This window comes from Onychostruthus taczanowskii, unplaced genomic scaffold (genome assembly GCF_017590055.1).
Source record: "Onychostruthus taczanowskii isolate IOZ18803 unplaced genomic scaffold, ASM1759005v1 scaffold10, whole genome shotgun sequence".
In the NCBI taxonomy this organism is placed as follows: domain Eukaryota; kingdom Metazoa; phylum Chordata; class Aves; order Passeriformes; family Passeridae; genus Onychostruthus; species Onychostruthus taczanowskii.
The window spans coordinates 8,398,160-8,416,836 of NW_024496526.1; the positions used below are offsets into that span (position 1 = coordinate 8,398,160).

The window sequence follows — 18,677 nt, forward strand, 5'->3', positions numbered from 1 at the left end:
CAGTTGGTGTTAGCAGGGACACTGCAGGAACCTGTGGTTTTACACAAAAGGCAGCAGTGATTGCCAGGACATTTTCTATTGTTATTGTCACACAGTTAGGTCCACAATTAGAGAACCAGACATGGGAAGATTTTTAACACAACTAGATATGTCATTAGGGAAAGAGTGTACTTTTCCTTAACTTGGAGGCTGTAGATGCTCCTTGGGTGACTTTTTGGTGTCATTTGTTTAATGTATTTTTAAGACTGTTTAAGAGGAATGCATTCCTTATAATTAATGTATTTCACTGTGAAGAGTTTCAAACAGATTTACAGTCCCTGATGCATTCAAGATCAAAATGAATTACTGCTGATGAAGGAGTTTGAGAAATGAAAGCTGTTAGGGGATTCATTAGAGCTTTAGACAGTTAAATGTACTGGCCAAAATATGTATTGGCAGTAATTTATCAGTTGAGTCTCTCTTCTTGTTTCCAAGGCTCAGACAAGCCCACCAGTTCATTCATTGGTTGTGTCTATTCAGCAAATGTGCAGGGCAAAGATCATTTAGTCTTTGAATGCTCATGAACTCATGCTGCAAGCCTGTCATCTTCTCTTGGGCTGCACAGCTGATCTACAGTCCTTAAGGGTCTGCTCCGTGACTGCCTGACAGTGAAATGAATAATTTACTGGATCCTGAATTCTCTGAGTATCCAGAAAAAAGAGCTAAAAAGAACAGAGTGTCACATGTAGCCAAACTTTTTCATGCCTGTCTTCCCCAACTATATTATGTTCTTGATATTAGTGGTGAAGCCCTGGATTTCAAATAGCCCAGTTTTACTCTGACTTCATTGACAGCCCATTTTATATTCACTTCTCTCATCACCTTAACAGAAAGACAATCTTTGCATGTGCAGGGACAATTTTTCCTGGAAATATGTGAATCCCAGGCAGTCCATTTATTTTCATTCTTTAAATCACCGAAGTCCAATAGGATGTCAGGGTTTTCAAGAAGTGAAATGGAAATGCTTTTCTGTGCCCCCATGACACGTGAAGCACTTGCTCTCCACTAAATGTTTGAGGGTGAATGCTGGTTTGCATCCAAGCAAGAAAATAATTTTAGATTTCCGAGTGCATAAGGTCCTTGCGTAATGCTTAAGCCTGGCAGCAGGATCAGTTATCAGCTCACCTTAACTCACCAGTTTTAAAGTGGACTTCTGTGTGCTCTTGATCAGATTTACATGAAAATGGCCTGTGATATTGGGGATGATTGAAGGGTAATTCTGGAGTCTCCTCCAGGCTGTGCTCTTAATAATGTGGGTTTCCCTGAATTATAACTGTGTTCATATTAAAGCTGCAAGAGTGAGCAAGAAAAGTACGGACATTGTTACCTGCGTCCCAGCAGTAACTGACTGGGTCATCTCAGCAGTGGAGTCTGTAGGAAGAGCCCTTTAGGGAAAGAAGAAAAAAGTTCCAAATGTCCTGGAAAACTTTTGCTGTGTCTGCACAGGCCACTGAGAATATTCTCAGGATATGCAACATAAAAGACTCAGCCTTGTCTTAGGCAACTGCCTAATTTCCAGGCTGTGTTGGTTTATTTACCTCATTTCCACTGTTCCACTATTCCAGACAGAACATATGTGTGTGAGCTCTGTGCAGTGAGCACCTGCATCCACCTAGATTGTGACTCTGATTTAAAGTCTATTGGTTTCCATCAGCCTTTAAAAAAGCTGTATAGGGAGCAACTAAAATATAGCTGAAGAGAATTAGTTCCAGCTTCAGACTTTGTTTCAGGAAAGTATTTAAGCATGTGCTTTTCTTTAAGTATGTGTTAAGTCCCTTGACTTCTGTAGGATTTAAACACGTTCTAGAATAGGAGTTGTTTCCTGAATGATCCACTGGGGCTGGAGTGACTCCTGCCTTGATTCAACCTTTTGTGCTTCCTCCCATTATTCATTAGAAGAGAAGAATGATTTATCAGCCTTAAACCAGATAAATTGTATCCCAAACAGATCCCTACGGGTAAGAAAAACACTTTGATCATTCTGTCTAGGGCCTGTTTTATTCCCAGTTACCCCCATGCTGTGGCCCATAGCACAAAAATGAAATGTCATTGGTCGCAGACTTTTACTGAATGTTCTCCTGGTTATGATTGTGGATAACTGAGGTGTGCTGTGGGCATGTTTCAGGTGTGCAGCGTGTTAGAGAGTCTGGAGCAGGAGTACAGACGGGATGAAGACTGGTGTGGAGGCCGAGATAAACTTGGGCCAGCAGCTGAGATAGACCATGTCATCCCTCTGATCAGCAAACATCTGGAACAGAAGGAGGCTTTTCTTAAGGTCTAGTTTGAGTTCTCTAATGAATTAGGAAAACTTTCCATTAAGTAGACAATTTAGAGCAGTGTTGGTAAAATTGAGAGGATGCTCTGACGTGTAATTTAGTTCAGCTACTGGCTGGCTGTATAAACCCTAGGCAAGTTTTACTTTGTTGTAGCAAGGGTAATGAGCATTGTTATCAATACATATCTCAGAGAGATGCCATCAAGACCAATTAGGTGGTGTTTGCACTTGGAGGATGTTAGTTGTTGTGCTGGTTCAAGGTTCAGTTCTTAAAATTGCACTATAAATGAGAGGTACTACACATCATTTTGGTGTTGGCTTATACAAACCATCGTTTCAGATGCTTTGACCATCTGAAAACCATGCTTGTACAACCAGCATTTCAGATTTTGTCCTCCAAGCCAATAGCTGAAGAACTAATAATAACTGAAGCAATTTTGTCTCTGCAAGGCAGCACCAAGATGGATACAGGAATTTGTTCCTGCCTTCCAGGTGTTGCTTTGGAAGAAACAGGGATCTCCCAGGCTGACAAGTGAACTGTCAACCAGCCTCCTGCTGCCACTAGAACTGATACACAACATGCAACTACACTTGCAGTCAAGGCTTAAGAAATCACACCTCTAGATTTGTACATTTTTTGAAACAATGAGTACTTTTCTTGAGAGCTGTTTTAGATTTGGTTAGACAGAAAATGTGTGAGGTACAAGTTCTTAACAAGCAGTTGTTTAATTACTGTCATTAATTTCCCTTCATATATAAAATAAGCCACTATATTAAATATTACTCATGTTTTAATATGTCTGTGAGACTGTTAGTTTATTAGCTGAGTTTATTGACTCTTAGCTAAAGTTCACATCTTCCCAGAAAGAGAATATCTCCTTGCAATATAAGCAAGAACTCCCTTGGTCCCCTTTGCTTTCTTTACTCATCTTTACTGAGTCTTTTTGACGGGGGCTGTTCTTCCTAGGCCTGTACCCTGGCGCGGAGGAACGCCGAGGTGTTCCTCAAGTACATCCACAGGAACAACGTCAGCATGCCGGGAGTGGCCAGCCACACCAGAGGGCCCGAGCAGCAGGTCAAAGGTTGGTGCAGCAACAGTGGTGGTCTGGTTTGCCTCCCCCTCTGCAGGGGAGTCCTTCTAAAGTCTGTGAATGTGCTCAGAAGGCAAACTCTGTTCTAGCATCATTTCCTTTACCAGATCACTCTGCAACTACTCTTGCTTTGTGGTGATTTCTTGTGTATGTGGTTTGAGGGTTTTTTTAGCAGCCCATTTGAATCAATGCCTGGTTTTAGGAAGTGTGATTTTGGGCTCTCTGCTTTTGGGCACAAGGTCCAAGCAAAGTGATTAAATTCATCATTTCATAGGTTATTTCTGTATGCACTCAAGGAATTCCTAGTCATGCAGATGTTTTCCTTTGCCCTGCAGCCATTCTCAGCGAGCTGCTGCAGAGGGAGAATCGGGTCCTTCACTTCTGGACCCTGAAGAAGAGGAGATTAGATCAGTGCCAGCAATATGTTGTCTTTGAGCGCAGTGCCAAGCAGGTAGTGTAAACCCCACCTTGTCCCTATGTCCCAGCAATGTGTAAAATCTCCTGTATCCATGAAGTGCCTCTGTATGGGGCTCATGTTGCAATCTCAAGTTGTGTCTAAACACTGTAACTTCTGAAAACACGGCGAATATAGATTTTAGAACAACTTAAGACAATTCCAAAACCCGACAACAAGATTCACTATTTTTGTCACCTCAGATTAATTTCTGTATTTCTTAATTTGTTTGAAAATAAATATAAGAGCAAACTTGTTTTACTGAGCTATTTCTGACTGAGAAAACTGCTTTCCCTGCCAATTTATCTGTATATAGGTGGAATTCCCTACACTCCTTTTTGTCCTAGGAAACACAGAGTCCCATTTTGTATCCTTTCCCACCTGCTTTCATTATTTTGTTCTTTTTATGTGTTCCTAGAAAGTGTTTTAGTATACAGAGTATTAATCCCAATGCATTTGATATTCTTTGTTTGGAATGGGGTTTTTTGTCAGAGGATTAATTATTGAAATACAAAAACTGTTTTGTTTTTCCCTTGGTGTTTTTGTCATTCACAGGCCTTAGATTGGATCCAAGAAACAGGCGAATATTACCTCTCTACCCACAACTCCACAGGGGAATCAGCAGAAGAAACTCAGGAACTCCTGAAGGAATATGGGGAATTCAGAGTACCTGCCAAAGTAAACAGTGACTTTAATCTAATTATACCATCTGCTTTTGTCTGTATTTATTGTCTTGTTTCAATGCCTTAAATCTCTGTAATAATATTCCCTTGATTTTATAGTTGCCCTCTAAAAATCCTAGCCCTGAAGATAAATGATTTTTGAGAACTTTTAGCAAGACATAGGCACAAAAAGGAGTTTTTCTCCACCTTGGTTAGTACTGGTTATAGCAAATTTCTGTTCTGATCAGAAGGAAGAGAAAGTCCATTTGCATACAGAGTTCACAGCAATCGCATAAGACATTCCATCCTCAAGCAATCATTCCAGAATGGCACAGAGTGACTAATTGATCTGAACACATCCAAGGTCACCATGGACTCCTGGTCTCTTTCTTCTGTCTTTAAAACCACAATTTGTCTCACTAATTCCCGCTGGGTTGATCACAGATGATAATTTATCTCATTAGAAATAATCTGCTGATCCCAACAAAGCACTTTAAATAGATGAGTCTTTAAACTCTGGGGTGAACATTTTTGAATACAAAACTGCATTACCAAGAATATATTAATTTATATGGAGCAATTCTGGGAAATCTGGTGGGGTTTACACAGGAATGGTGATTGGATCTGCTTCAGACAAATTAATTCAAACCATAGGTAATTCATAGACAGTGAATCCACACGGGTATTAAGAGTCTCCGATAAGGATGTAAATTGCAGAGTTGGACTACAGGAAGACCATGGCTTTGGTATTATGTAGCTGAATTTCACTGTGTCCTGAAATTGATCTTCTGTAATCCTTAAATTCCTCCTTAGGCTGTCAGTGCTTGTATGGGTTTGATTCACAGGTTTTGTGGTGTTCTTGTCCCCTTCTTTTAGCTTAGCTTGCATGTTTCTGAAAATGTGAGATAGCTAGCAGTGGATGGAAGGTAATTCCTTCAGACAGGACACATATGAAATTCTTTTAACTACTTCTGAATTCTAACCACCCATAATTACTCCACCTGAAATTACATTCTGGTTCATAATTTAATTTTTATCAGAATAATCCAAATTCATAATGAAGTTTCCAAACCATTTTGACTCTTGACTTAGCCTAGGATTGAATTTTAGACCTTGCTCATTATCAGCCATTACTGGCTTTTCTTACACTGACACATCTAAGTCTTGCTCCCTCGGGCTGTCCTACTCCTCCTACTGCTGATGTAGAATATTGTCACTGCCGTGTGCAATCTGGTAAATGCATGTCATTCCCAGACTGATGTTATTCTCAAATTAAGCTGTAGTTGAAAGCCTTCCTGATCCCAATAAATTTCTGGCCAAACCAATTGTGTGAAATGCAAAATCACCAGTAGCTTTTGGGAATTAATCACCCTTTAATATGAAAGGAAGTTAGATTTTTACATCTCCATACCAAGCCTTGCTTAGGTACTCATTTAATTTGTTAGGATGATGTCTGATTCAGCTGTTAATCTATTATGGTGGTGAAATTTCTTTAATTTAGTTTTGTGTTTGAAATCTGCTGAATGTTTTCTGGTCTGACTTGCATTTGTCCATTTGTGGTCAGATCACTGATAATGCCAAGCACCTGACACTCTGTCTTGCTCCAGGCAGGGGGGAACATTCTCTCTGTCTTTGACCACAGGCTTGCCAGTGTCTCATTTCCTGAGATAGATTTGGAACCAGAGCTAAAGTTTATACCTAGGTCCTTTGTGCCAGTTTTGACTAAGGGGCAGTTAGAGACTAAGTGGAATAGAAAAGACCTCTGGAAGGTTTGGGAGGCTCAGTGTGTGCTTTGGAGTTCAGGCATCTTTTAGCTGGTGATGCTCTAACTGGACCTAAAATACCGATGGAGGATTTTATCCTAGACCATGAATTTGGATTTAAATGCTGTTTGTTTTTGGACAGACAAGTAATGACTCAAAATCACTTCCTGGGCTGATATGTGGTGTATGAATGACCTTCCTACACAGGTCTGCAGATCCACCAGATATAGACTTAGAGTAACGTGGTGTCCTTTGAGGTGTGATTTTAAAATCTTGTCTTCTACTCCAAGGCTCACCAAAAATAAGCTTTTGCTTATGAGAAGGAGGCATGTATAGCTTCCAACATGTTTTATGTGTTTGTGTCTATGGGGTTTCAAAAACTTGACTTTCTATCTTCTTCAGCTTCATAAGTGTCCTTATAAAAATGTCATTCCTTTCATGTTTTACTGAAAAAGTTTGAAGTGTCCGATTCTCTATAAGATGAAATGCAGACATTCTTTATAAATATATAATAATATATATAATACATATATTATGTATACATATACAAAATGTATAAAAATTGTGAACTTCTTTTGACTGTTGTATGAGTTAAAAGCAAAGGAAACCATAATAAAACATAACCAATGACCATATTTTGGGCAGCAAACAAAGGAGAAAGTGAAGCTCCTCATCCAGCTGGCTGACAGCTTTGTAGAAAAAGGACACATACATGCCACTGAAATTAGGAAGTGGGTCACCACCGTAGACAAGCGCTACCGGGACTTCTCTCTCAGGATGGGGAAATACCGTTACTCCCTGGAAAAAGCCCTTGGAATCAACCCAGAGGTAGTGTAAGACCCAGTCCTGTTGGGGTTTTATAGCAGAGTCACAGGGGAAGGTGAAGCCTGTGGAATGAATGCTGTTGGTTTCATGTGCCCATTAGAAACACTGAAAACTCAGCCAACCCACCTGGCCATGCTCTGCTTCTGGAGGAAAAGGGTTAAAGGGTTTTGCTGTGGTTGGTCAGTAATGTGAGGAGAGGCAGATGAAGATCAGAAACATTTTCTAAACAAATGTTTGCATCATTTTTCAGGAAACCATACAGCTTTCAGGAAGAATGGGGGGAAAACACCTTAATGGAATTCAGTCTGTGTTAATTTTGGTATAGATCATAAATCCTGCTCCCACGCCATTATTTTGCATCCAATTCAAACTTTGGCTTTAAGTTTTTATTCTCTCATCCTTTAACTGACATAAACAATTGATCCCCAACCTCATCTCTGAATTCTTTTAGGTGAAGTAGAGCATCATAAGAAGCAAAAATCAGGATTTCCTGTTATTCCCTGGCCATAATAATAAGGGAGAGTGCCTGAAGCAGAAGCACTTAAAAACCTTTCAGTCAATGACTCTTTTTACTTGAATTAAGTATCAAGAATAAGGAATAAATTCTCTCACACTCTCATGATACCTTAAGTGCACTGTTCCTTGTAGGGCCTTTGGTTTACACAGAGTTCTAACCACAGCCTGGAAAGGTATCCCATGGTAAATGGCCACTGGAAGTTGTTTCTGCATGGTGCTCTACTTTATCAGACTGGTTTTTGTGAAGTCCCATACTAGACAACTAATTTAGATACAAAAGAGTAAGGTAATTTAGACTTATCAGTATTGATTCTTAGGAAAAACAGTGAAGATTACAATTAATATAATTTCTGGGGGTTTTTTTTAATATTTCTCTCTCAGCTTTTTTATCTCTTCTCACAGTACTTCTACTTCTCTCTAAATTTCCTCCTTTTTGATATTATCTTATTTTGTCTCTTCTTACCTCTTTGATCTCATGAACATGCTGCACTTTGCACAACAGTAGGATTACAATGCAGTTAAACTCTGTACTTTTTTTCCCTAGGATAACAAAGACCTAGAACTAGATATCATTCCAGCAAGTCTTTCAGACCGGGAGGTAAAGCTGCGAGATGCGAATCATGAAGTCAACGAAGAAAAAAGGAAGTCAGCCAGAAAGAAAGAGTATGTTCCCAAACACTCTATCTACATGGCACATAATCTGCTAAAGAATAATTCTGTGATATTTGCATGACCAGCACTGACTGACAGTCCTGTAACTCCTTCCAGCTGCAGAACTATTGAGATAAGTCTGCAGGTGTAGGGCAGAAGTTGTTACTTGTAGGATAGAGAATTTCAGAACATAAAGGTTGAATTTCTTTTGGTTTTAATCAGAAGTTAGAAAGGGAAAGTAGTGAGTTAAGCACTTAGATTAACCCTGATGTTGTGGAGTTGCTAATTTCTTTCTGGTTTTATGTAAAAAGTAACATGAGTGGGAAAAAATAAAGAGCATCTTTAGGTCTCTAAGTATTATCTAAACATCAGTGACCAAGAGTTCACTTGAAGTTTAGGTTCAAATTTCAGCAAGTGTAAGACTGAGAGAACTGGAAATAGTACATGCTAGAGGAAATGGTTGAGAGGTGCTTGTTGCACTTAAATCCCTAAACAGTCTATTTTCACAGTGTTCTGTCTTATTTTTTGTGTAAGAATATTGGGAAAGTATTTCTCAGCCCTCTGAAATTGTCACAGGTCATGACTGATAAGAAACCACTTGTACTTTAGAAAATATTACACTTGGTCTGCCTGTGGCAAATTTCAGGAATTTCAACTTTGAGGAGCCCAACCTCATGCTCTGTAGATGCCATTACTGCATTTCACAGAATCTGGATTTTCTCTGGTCAGATACCAAGCTGTTGAAGTCTCTTCAAATTAGTGGTGTCTCCCAAATCCATCTGTATTGCCTCTGAAGGTAAAGTTTCAGGGTGACTTCTCAATGACTGTCAGCAAATGTGCAAATGTTGGTGAATCACAATTCCTTAATCCTGGGGGGAAAATTTCTGAGAACCAGCTGATAGTTAAGGATGGGCATGTAGGTGGTAAATCCCATGGACTGAGGTTGCAGGAATCCAATTTAATAGGATTTTGTGCAGAAAAGCTATTTAGAATTTAACTCTACAAGGGACTGGATTATAAAGTGCTATTTTAGTCATGGACCTGAAAGATGCAAAGTAAGGCAGCTGAATGTCTAGGGTGGAAATACCTTTATTCTTTAAGACAACAAGAGGATGTTTTTTTTTCTGTTCATTGTAAAAATGTTTATAATGTCCAAACCACCTAAAATACTCCTTTTTTTCAGATTCATTATGGCTGAGCTGCTGCAGACAGAAAAAGCTTATGTCAGGGATTTACATGAATGTTTAGAGGTGAGTTATGGCCCAGGAGCTCTCCAGTATTTCCTGGAAGCACATGTTGTTCTCTGCAGTGGGGATGTTCACTTTAATGCACAGGCTGTGCACATTGATTCATGGAGCCTGTCCTTAAAGATTCAAATCTGTTCCTTTGAATCATCTCATACTAGAGAAACTTTTGGATTTGCACAGTCAAATACCTTGCCTAGCTGTAAGCAGGGTGTTCCTAAAGTCAGTGGTGATATTCAAGGCAAAAACCAGAATGTAATTCAGTGAAACCTGTCAGCTTTCACATTCCTGCAGTCTGACAGAGAATTTTATGTCTCTAATGCTACTGAAGTGGCAAATCTGGCTTATCTTTCAGCTGTTTCTGCCTGCAGTTTTTGGACACCATCAGGTGGACAGCCAAGACTGGTGTTGTTGGCATGCTTCTGCTTTTTCCTCAGACAACTTTGAAGCATCAGCACTTTGAATTTCTCTGGAGAGCTTTCTGTAACATTGGAACTTTTTTTTTATCTTGTTTATTTAATCTCAAAGTACATAGTTCCTGTTCAGCCTGTGCCTTTGGCAATAAAACAGGGAGATCTATTCTTTTCCACTGCATTTATTCACAAAATTAAGAGTTTTTGGTGTCTTCCAGACTTACCTTTGGGAAATGACAAGTGGAGTGGAAGAAATACCAGCTGGGATCATTAATAAAGAACACATCATCTTTGGCAATATTCAGGAGATATATGACTTCCATAACAAGTAGGTTTTCTTACCAGTTCTGTTAATGTTTAGGCACTTGTGCATCTCTGTGGTGTCTGCAGAGAACCCCTGCAGTACAGTGCACACCTGAGTGTAAAATAATTGATTTTGCAAGATAATGTTTTATTTCTTGTTTTGTTTCTTTTACAAAACAAAAAAAAATATTGCAACTTAGCTCAAACATCACTTTCAGCTGATTAATGTTAAAGTCATATTATACCAATGATTTGCAGTCTGATACCTGCTTTCCATCTCATAGCACGAGGTCTAGTCTGGATGCTTTCCTGTCAAAAGTATGAGCTTGGAAAACACAAAGGGAAGAAAGTGGAATTGTTGGCATGAGCTGGGTTAATAAGTAGCTTTCTGCCACTTCTTGGAGACTTTCTGTATTTGATCTGTAACTAACAGTGCTCCATCTTGTTAAGATAAGACTGTGTACCAGATCAGCTTAGAGGGCATTGTTTCCGTGGTAAAATGTGAATGCAACAACAGTTATAAACTTAACATTTAGGTGTGCTGGATCCAACAAGTTCAGTCTGAATTCCAAATCTGTCTTCAGGTTACACTTTAAAAATAAATCAGAGAATCCTTTTCTGTTTGGGTTCTGGGACATTTCAAGTGCTTCAGTCAGATAAATGTGCCATCACAAAAGTACAGCCCAGCAGAGCATGCCATATGCATGCTTTTGTGCAAGAAGCTTCAAAGCATATCAGGATATTTTTATATCATATCATATTTTATCATATCATATTTTTGTTCTGGTCACCCTGGCCGATGCCATGTGATTTTTGAAAAAGAACACCCTTCTTTTTCAGTTTCCACTGTTCCCAGCTCCCCTCCCTCCAGCCCTCAGTCATGTCCCACAGCTTCTCACTGCTCTCATTTCCCTTTTCTCTGACCCCTCCTCCGGCAGCCTGCTGCTTCTACATAATCTTTTTCCTCTAAAACTTCTTCCTGGCAATGCTAAAATAAATTTCCCACGTCCCCTCCACCAGTGTCCTCCACAGCCTCCTCCAGGCTGGTGATGTTAAGGCATCCTCCAGCATGATTCAGAATCCATGTCCAAGGAAGGGCAGCAAAGCTGGAGAATGGTCCAGAAAAAACATCTTCTAGGAAGAGCAGCTGAAGAAACTCTTTCATGTTCTTTTTTCCACCCAGGCATTGTACAGGGCTCTATTTGCAAACCAGTGTTGCTTGTGGTACAAGCTGTTCAGAGAGAGCTGATTTTAAAAATCTGTATTTTGAAACTTTACTACTTACATATGAAATGCTGAGCTTGTTTAAGTTGTTGTCCTTTGTCCAGTGTGCTGAGCTGGATGTTGGGAACCTGGCAGCTTTGGGCTTCCCTTGTTGCTCTTTGTCTGAACCACTACACAACTCTCTGAAGATCTGTGTTCAGATAGAACAGTTCTGAGCACACTGACTCCCTGCTAGGGATTGCCTCTTTTTCCTTTCTGGTGGAGTTAGGCATGACTGTGCTCAAAAAACCAAGCACATCTTGGCAAGTGACACTCTTTCTGCTGGCTGGACACTTGGGTGGTCTCATAATCAAGATACAAGTATTGATCATTAGCACTGATTAACTCATTGGTTATCCTGCATCTCCTGGGTATTTGACTGGAACTAATTACATTGGTGTCTGCTTTTTTCAGCATTTTTCTAAAGGAGCTGGAGAAATATGAACAACTGCCTGAGGATGTGGGCCACTGCTTTGTCACCTGGGTAATGAGGCTGCTGCTTCTCATAATTTATTCAAATTAATTCCTCCAGCACAGAGGGGAACAAACTGGGAGTAGGTGCAAGGATTATGTCCCCAGTGATAAATGACATTAGGAGCTAGTCTGGAGCTGTAACTGCTTTGTCCTTCACCTGTCCAGGGTGAGAGTTTCCACCCTTCTCCTCAGCAATAGAGTGAAGGCTTTCTGGAGCCTCTCTCCTTGTCCTGTACTGACCACACAGTTTTTGTTTACCTCTGCTGGTTTCTTTTTAGTAGAACTTCATCAAACCAAACCTGTTTTAGGAGTGACATTCATTTTCCTGTGAAAGGCCCTGGGAGGACAGATATTTAAAATCTTAATATACCTCCCTTAAAGTATTTTAGTCATGCCATGAGAACTCCACAAAGGCATGAAGAATATATTTTATCGACTTTTTTCCTCCAGAAATTAGTGTCAAATTTCTGAGCCACTGTGCTCACTCATTCCATTATGCAATGCCAGGATAATTTCCAACAGGACTTTGAAATCTTGATGCAGAGTGTCTTTGTGAGTGTAGGAGGCTCTGGGAATTGGCTACAGTAATTTATCTGTAAGAAAGCTGTTCTCTTTTCAAAATATTTACCAGTCAAGTCAGCCATCTTTGTGTTTTGTCTGATTGTTTTATTCATATATCAAAGCTAGGAATTAGTATTTTAAGAGTAAAGATGGAATATTTTCACTTATCAAAAAAATTAACATGTTTAGATAATTTCAGATGGGCTTTTAATTTAAAAACATGCACAAGTCTTGATGAAATGGATTCAGAAATATTGTTTACAAAGAACAGATTACCTGTTTAGGGAAGATGAATGCATTTATGTATCATTCTCTCCAAAATCTTCATGGTACTTTAAGGTACTACTGCATCATCTCAGCAAAGGTACATGTCCAGAGCTGTGTGTGTGGTTACAGATGTCCATACAAAGTTGCCTGCACAATTGCAGGATCCTGTTGTTTAGATATCTGGAATAAAAAAATGCAATAGCAATAAAAGGAAAACATCCTCCTCTTTTATTTGCCTCCCTCTTCTTGAGACCAGAGTACATTAATAGGAGGTGGGAGTGCACAGATGCTTTTAATTTCTGCTTAAAAGTAAACAAATTAGGAAATAAAATGTAAAACAACATAAAATTTGAGCCATTGAAGTTTGAACCGAAGTAGGAAAGGCAAGTCTAGGCCAAGTGTCACAAATTTCAAGTAAAAAATGTTGGCTTGTGCCAGTTTAGACTAGGTGAGTCACTTGCCCAGTTTCTAGACTGGCTTTATCTTCAAGCAGATGATAGAGTCAACACTTTATGACTGAGTTTTGAGAACCTCAGATTCTTGTGTAACATTCATAGAGCTGTTAGAAATTATTTTACAGCTGGATTAAAATTTTAGGCCTTCCCTCTGTGATATTTGTTAAAGAAAGCCTCCCACAGCCCTCAGAACTGCTCAAGTAAGGTATGAACGTTAAAGTCTTCTGCTCTTAATTTACAGTTCTTGTGCTGTTTGGTGGCAGGGTGGGGGTGGTGGTGGTGGTGGGTGTGTGGGAGAGAGTTGTCACCTGTATTTATCCTGGTGTGCCTTAATAAAAACCTGTGGGAGCAGAGAAATAGCTTATCTTGCTTTTCCCTTGATGTTTGTTTTCACAGGCAGATAAATTTCAGATGTATGTCACCTACTGCAAAAACAAGCCTGACTCCAGCCAGCTCATCCTGGAACATGCAGGGACTTTCTTTGATGTAAGCAGCATTGCTGTTTTCCTTCCACACACCTGGTGCAGCTCTGTGCTTTTTGACACTCTTGCTTTGGGTTCCTTTCTGTGCCTTGGCATTTGGGTTTTCATTCCACTGCAAATATCACATGCTGTGAGCACTGATGGGCTGTGGTGTGGTGTGTGGTGAGGTGTGGAGACACATTCTTATAGGGACCTTTGGGCATTTTTCAGACCTAATCCTTTCTAAAGATCTGGTTTAGATGTAATCTCTGTTTCTGGGTTAGCGATAAAGTGAAAATCTCAGATTCCATTATATATTGTGACCTGAAATCCCTAAATCTAAAATGGGCTCCTAGCCTCCTGTTCTGAAAATTCTACACAGCCTATTCCACATTTACTTCATTGTGCTAATAAAGAACTCCATTGACTCTAATTAGACTATTTCCTATACAAGTGCTACAGCCAGTAATAAATGTTTTTGGGCTCCAATTCCAATTTTGTATGCTGAGAAAAAAATCAAGTTTTTAAGTACCTTTAAACCAAGCTCTTCCTCTTATTTAACCTCATCCATTTTTCCATGCTTGTCTGCTACCTTATATCTTTAATTAGTCATTTTTCTTAAAAAAAAAAAAAAAAAAAAAAAAAAAAAAGAGGTGCTAAGACCTCTCTTCCAAAGCATTGAAAGTTTGCAAATGTAACAGATCAGCAGGATCCAAGCTGTGCTGGAGTTGGCAGCTGACATAAATCAGCTCCTCTGGAGTTTGTGTGTGCCAATGGTTACAGCATTTCAGTCTCACTCAGCAATGAAAGGTCTCACATGAGCCTCAGGAAAAGTGATGAAGACCTTTTCCTTTTGCCTTGTTACCGAAAGTCTGAAAGTCGAGTGGAACTGGAAGGGGTTTTCCAGGAGGTGGCGCTTGAGCCTGTGGAATGGTCTTACAGTGGTTTGTACTGGTCTGCTGTTTGCACAGGTTAAAAGCTTTTCCACTGCAGCTCTCTGCATGGGCTGGAAAGCTGCCTGATATTGCTCAGTTGTGAATATTCGTGTGTCAGCAGCTGCTGTTTTGCCAGGGGAGGTGTTTTCCTTCCATGGGTGCTGGGCCATCACCCAGTGATGCCTGTGCAAAAAGAGAAAGCTGACTCTCCCCCCGAATAATCCTCAAGGAGGCCCTCAATGTGAGAGACTAAGGTAATGCCAAGTTCCTGTGGATCCTTCATACCTTGATCTTGGAGTGGCAGTAGTTCAGGGGCAGGACAGCCTGGCACAAGGAATACAGAGAAAATAGTTGCTTCTTTTTTTCCAGGTATAACCTGAAATTTCCCAAAACCCTGACGATGAGAGTAAATTATCTAGAATAACACCCATTAGTAAGAACCCTGCTTGAAAATCACAAGTGTTCCTCAAATTTCATAAGCTTTCATAGAAAGCCACCTTTGAGATGAAAGCAAGCAGTCCCAGTAATTTGTTTGAACCCTTCAAGCCCATGGGAAACTTGCAGCTACAGGGCTCACTGTAAGGGTTAACTGATTAGGAGAAGGAGCAAAGATAGGTGACATATCTCATTTGAAACCATGAAGAGAATTCTAAGCAATGCTGAGAGGGCTGTTCTCAGGATGTAAGTGAAGCCATGTATGTAGAGAAAAGCAATGTATTTTATTGAACCAGTTGAGACAGGTGGAAAACAATGCACAAACTCTCAGCTGTGAAACGTGCCTAGTTTATCCTACAGCACTGGTCTAATAAAGCATAAAGATTATCATCTTCCCTCCCTACAGATGGTGCTTTGCTTATAAAATTCAGAAGTTGTTGATATGGTTATATCAGCTGGAAATTGCACAGGGAATGAGAACAGTGTGTTTATTCTGACTTAATTGCAGTAGACTTATTAATTCCACTCTTTCAGTTTTTGTGTCTGTCTTGTTCATTATTACGTAAAACTGTGTTCTTTATTCAGTAGTTGGAAAGATAAATTATGCTTGCCATGTTTAGCAAATTTTAATATTTGTAATACCATATACTTCAGGCTAGCAAGGTATATTTTTGATTACCAACATATGTTAGCTGTCAACTTCAATAGATAGAATCAGCATGTTATTGAAGTAATCAAGTTGATTTTAGTGTCTTTAGTTAAGCAAGTTTTGGTCTTTGGGACAGAGTTTACTTGAGACATGTACATGCTTCTGCTGTTTGGGATACTTTTTTCTTTGACTCTTGGAAAATATATGGTTTTACATTCAAGAAACTACAGGGCCCTTTTGATTTGCATGACCAGCATGGAACAAGGTAAAGCTCAGTGACTTTGGGAGCATTGCAGAGCATGATGTTTCTGCATGGATCAGGGTTCTTGGACAGTTTCTCTGCTGAGCCAGAATGTCCCTTAGGAAATGGGTAGAGGCACAAACAGGATCTCACTCCAGCATTTCAGGGACCAGAGGGAGGAGCTGCAGGGAGATCATCCCTTCCCAGCAGTGGTCAAATGTCACTCCCCCAACCAGCTGTGTCTGCACAGTCTGACCAGGGAGCATCCTGGCACAGCAAGGAGTGCCCAAGGGGAGGCATCTTGCTGAGAGTATGCCCTGCTGTTCAGAGGGCTGGGGGGAAGGAGCAGGGTTGATTTTGTTACTTGGATCCTACAAAAACAAGTGTGCTTTGCCAGCTCCAGGAAGTTCACAGATGAGGCCGAGGTCTTGCTGGCTCCTGCAGTTGTGAATTGAGTCCCAGCCATGTGCTCTGCAGGCACAGTTCCTCTGAGGAGTCAGCTGTGACTCAGCTTCATGCAAACTCCATTAACCCTCAAACAGAGCCCCTTCCCTTCTGGATCTTCTTTATGGCACCAGGGATATTTAAAAAGAAACCAAACCAACAAACCAAAAATCTGTTGGCACATTGCATGAAAAGTGGATGTTTTTACATCCCAGCATTAAGACAAACACTGGAGCTAAAAAGAAGCAGTAACCTCCCTAGTACTCAGCAGAAAATCAGATTGTATACAAAAGGAAAATCTCCGTTCTTGGCAGCTCTTCTCCCTTCATCTTCCATAACTTCTTCACTTTACAATCTCAAATGTACAATCCAGTAGCTGGAGAAAAGTCCCATTCCCCTTTTCCATTTTCTTCTTTGGGAATCAAGGATTTCTTGGTGGCTAGGAACAAGGCAAGGCATGTCCAGGGTCTGGCAGAGACAGAAGGATTTCCAATCTGTTCTATTTCAGCAGAGAACCTGCCCCTTTAGGGCATGAGTTGGGAGTCTTTTAGATGGCTACATATGTTCATGAGGGTCCTATAGGATAAGGAGCTTCTAACTCCCCCTGGAACAATTGGGGGTAGGCAGCCGGGCCCTTTGCAGCCCTCAGCAGGTCTGTGATGTCTCCAGCAATTTGTGAGCACGTCACACTGATGTGTGTGGTTCAGGTGATGAAACAGTGCTGTAACAGGCATCATGAGGGGATATCTCTCCTGGCCCCCAGGTGCCACCTCAGAGTAGAGCAGGTCTGTCAGCACTGTGTCAGACCTGTTATTCCCATGTGAATATTTCAGCTACCCCAGGGCTCTCAAATGGGACTCAATGCCTATGTTTAGACAGCTAAATTACACCTACTCATGCAATTTAATTTAATGTCACTTCATTTTAATTGAATGTTAAGACTCTGCTTTCAGCCTTCATAGCTAGGGGAAACCAGATGACATTACAGGTAAGTCATACTTAAATCAAGGCCTGTTTACTCAGCAGAGCTTTAGCTTGACTTGCAGAGGGACTTGACTGCAGCTTAAGTGGCCTTAGGGGCACTCTGCAGTTTATTGCCAGCTTCACTGAAACCACACTTATGTACATGTGAGCTTAAAGAGTGTTTAAAAACTATAAAGGGAATGCAGGGATGCAGTGCTAAATTTACTTTTGGGTGGTTCTGTCTGGCAGGGGGTTGACAGTTTTCCATGACTGACTGCTGTTTTTATCCCTTCTAGGAAATCCAGCAAAGACACGGGCTGGCCAACTCCATCTCTTCTTATTTAATCAAGCCTGTCCAGAGGATCACAAAATACCAACTCCTGCTGAAGGTACCTCAGTGAGCTGCACAGATCAGCTCGTGCAGAGCAAGTTCACAGGTTCATGAGTTACCTTCTGCTTAAGGGAGCTGCTTCATGACCTGCACGCATAAGTCCCTAGAAATCTTCCAAGGGCAGTCTCCCTTGAGAGCACCTTGTTTTATCTTTATAGCTGCTCCTATTTGGCTCCCACTACCTGTGAGCATCCACAGTGGGGTTTGCTGCAGTTCAGCTTTCTCCTGTCTCTGAAGCAGCTTGCAGGGACCAAGTGGCACAGTTGGGTGTGAAGGCAGCCTGTGGATAAAAGTTTGTTTATGTCTGCACTGCTTCTTAGGAACTGCTGACCTGCTGTGAGGAGGGCAAAGGGGAGCTGAAGGATGGTCTGGAAGTGATGCTCAGTGTCCCAAAGAAGGCCAACGATGCAATGCACGTCAGCATGCTGGAAGGTGGGCAGGGACCTGCTGGGGAATGAAGTCTGTTAGTAACTTGTGGTGGAAGTTAATAGAGGGTGACTGTAGCAATACTGTTTTTTCATCGTAATTTTTAGGTACCTCCTGGCTCCTTTCTGATATTTCTCCAAAAAGTCTTGAAAGAATAAAGCTGGCTAGGAAGTTTGGGGGGGAGGGGAGGTATTGATCTGTATCTTTTGTGTGTGTATATATATATACACATACATATGTGTATGTATGCATATTCATATGCAATATATGTGTACATATATATATTTAGCTAAAACATTCCTTCTCCATTAAACAAAAAAATCCCATCCTGAAACAGTATCAGTTTAGCTGCTGACAGCTGTAAAACTTATTGGATGAAAACATTTCATAATACCGTTTCAACATTTCAAAAGTTCTGGTTTTCTGAGACAAAACAGCTTGTGTTTCAAAATGTTAGCATAGTTATGCCAATATGG

General features: G+C 40.5%; 1 protein-coding gene across 10 annotated transcripts in view; it reads left to right on the forward strand.

The window, feature by feature from the left end:
- Positions 1–18,677, forward strand: part of KALRN (kalirin RhoGEF kinase) — a 473,687-nt gene that overhangs the window by 321,249 nt on the left and 133,761 nt on the right. For all 10 annotated transcript variants that reach the window (XM_041406297.1, XM_041406207.1, XM_041406244.1 and 7 more), the window contains exons 18-29: positions 2,165–2,314; positions 3,282–3,396; positions 3,741–3,856; positions 4,415–4,537; positions 6,930–7,112; positions 8,170–8,288; positions 9,460–9,526; positions 10,152–10,261; positions 11,914–11,983; positions 13,653–13,742; positions 17,681–17,773; positions 18,096–18,207. In XM_041406297.1, the coding sequence (XP_041262231.1) occupies positions 2,165–2,314; positions 3,282–3,396; positions 3,741–3,856; positions 4,415–4,537; positions 6,930–7,112; positions 8,170–8,288; positions 9,460–9,526; positions 10,152–10,261; positions 11,914–11,983; positions 13,653–13,742; positions 17,681–17,773; positions 18,096–18,207 (1,348 nt within the window). The remainder of the gene's footprint in view (positions 1–2,164; positions 2,315–3,281; positions 3,397–3,740; positions 3,857–4,414; positions 4,538–6,929; positions 7,113–8,169; positions 8,289–9,459; positions 9,527–10,151; positions 10,262–11,913; positions 11,984–13,652; positions 13,743–17,680; positions 17,774–18,095; positions 18,208–18,677) is intronic.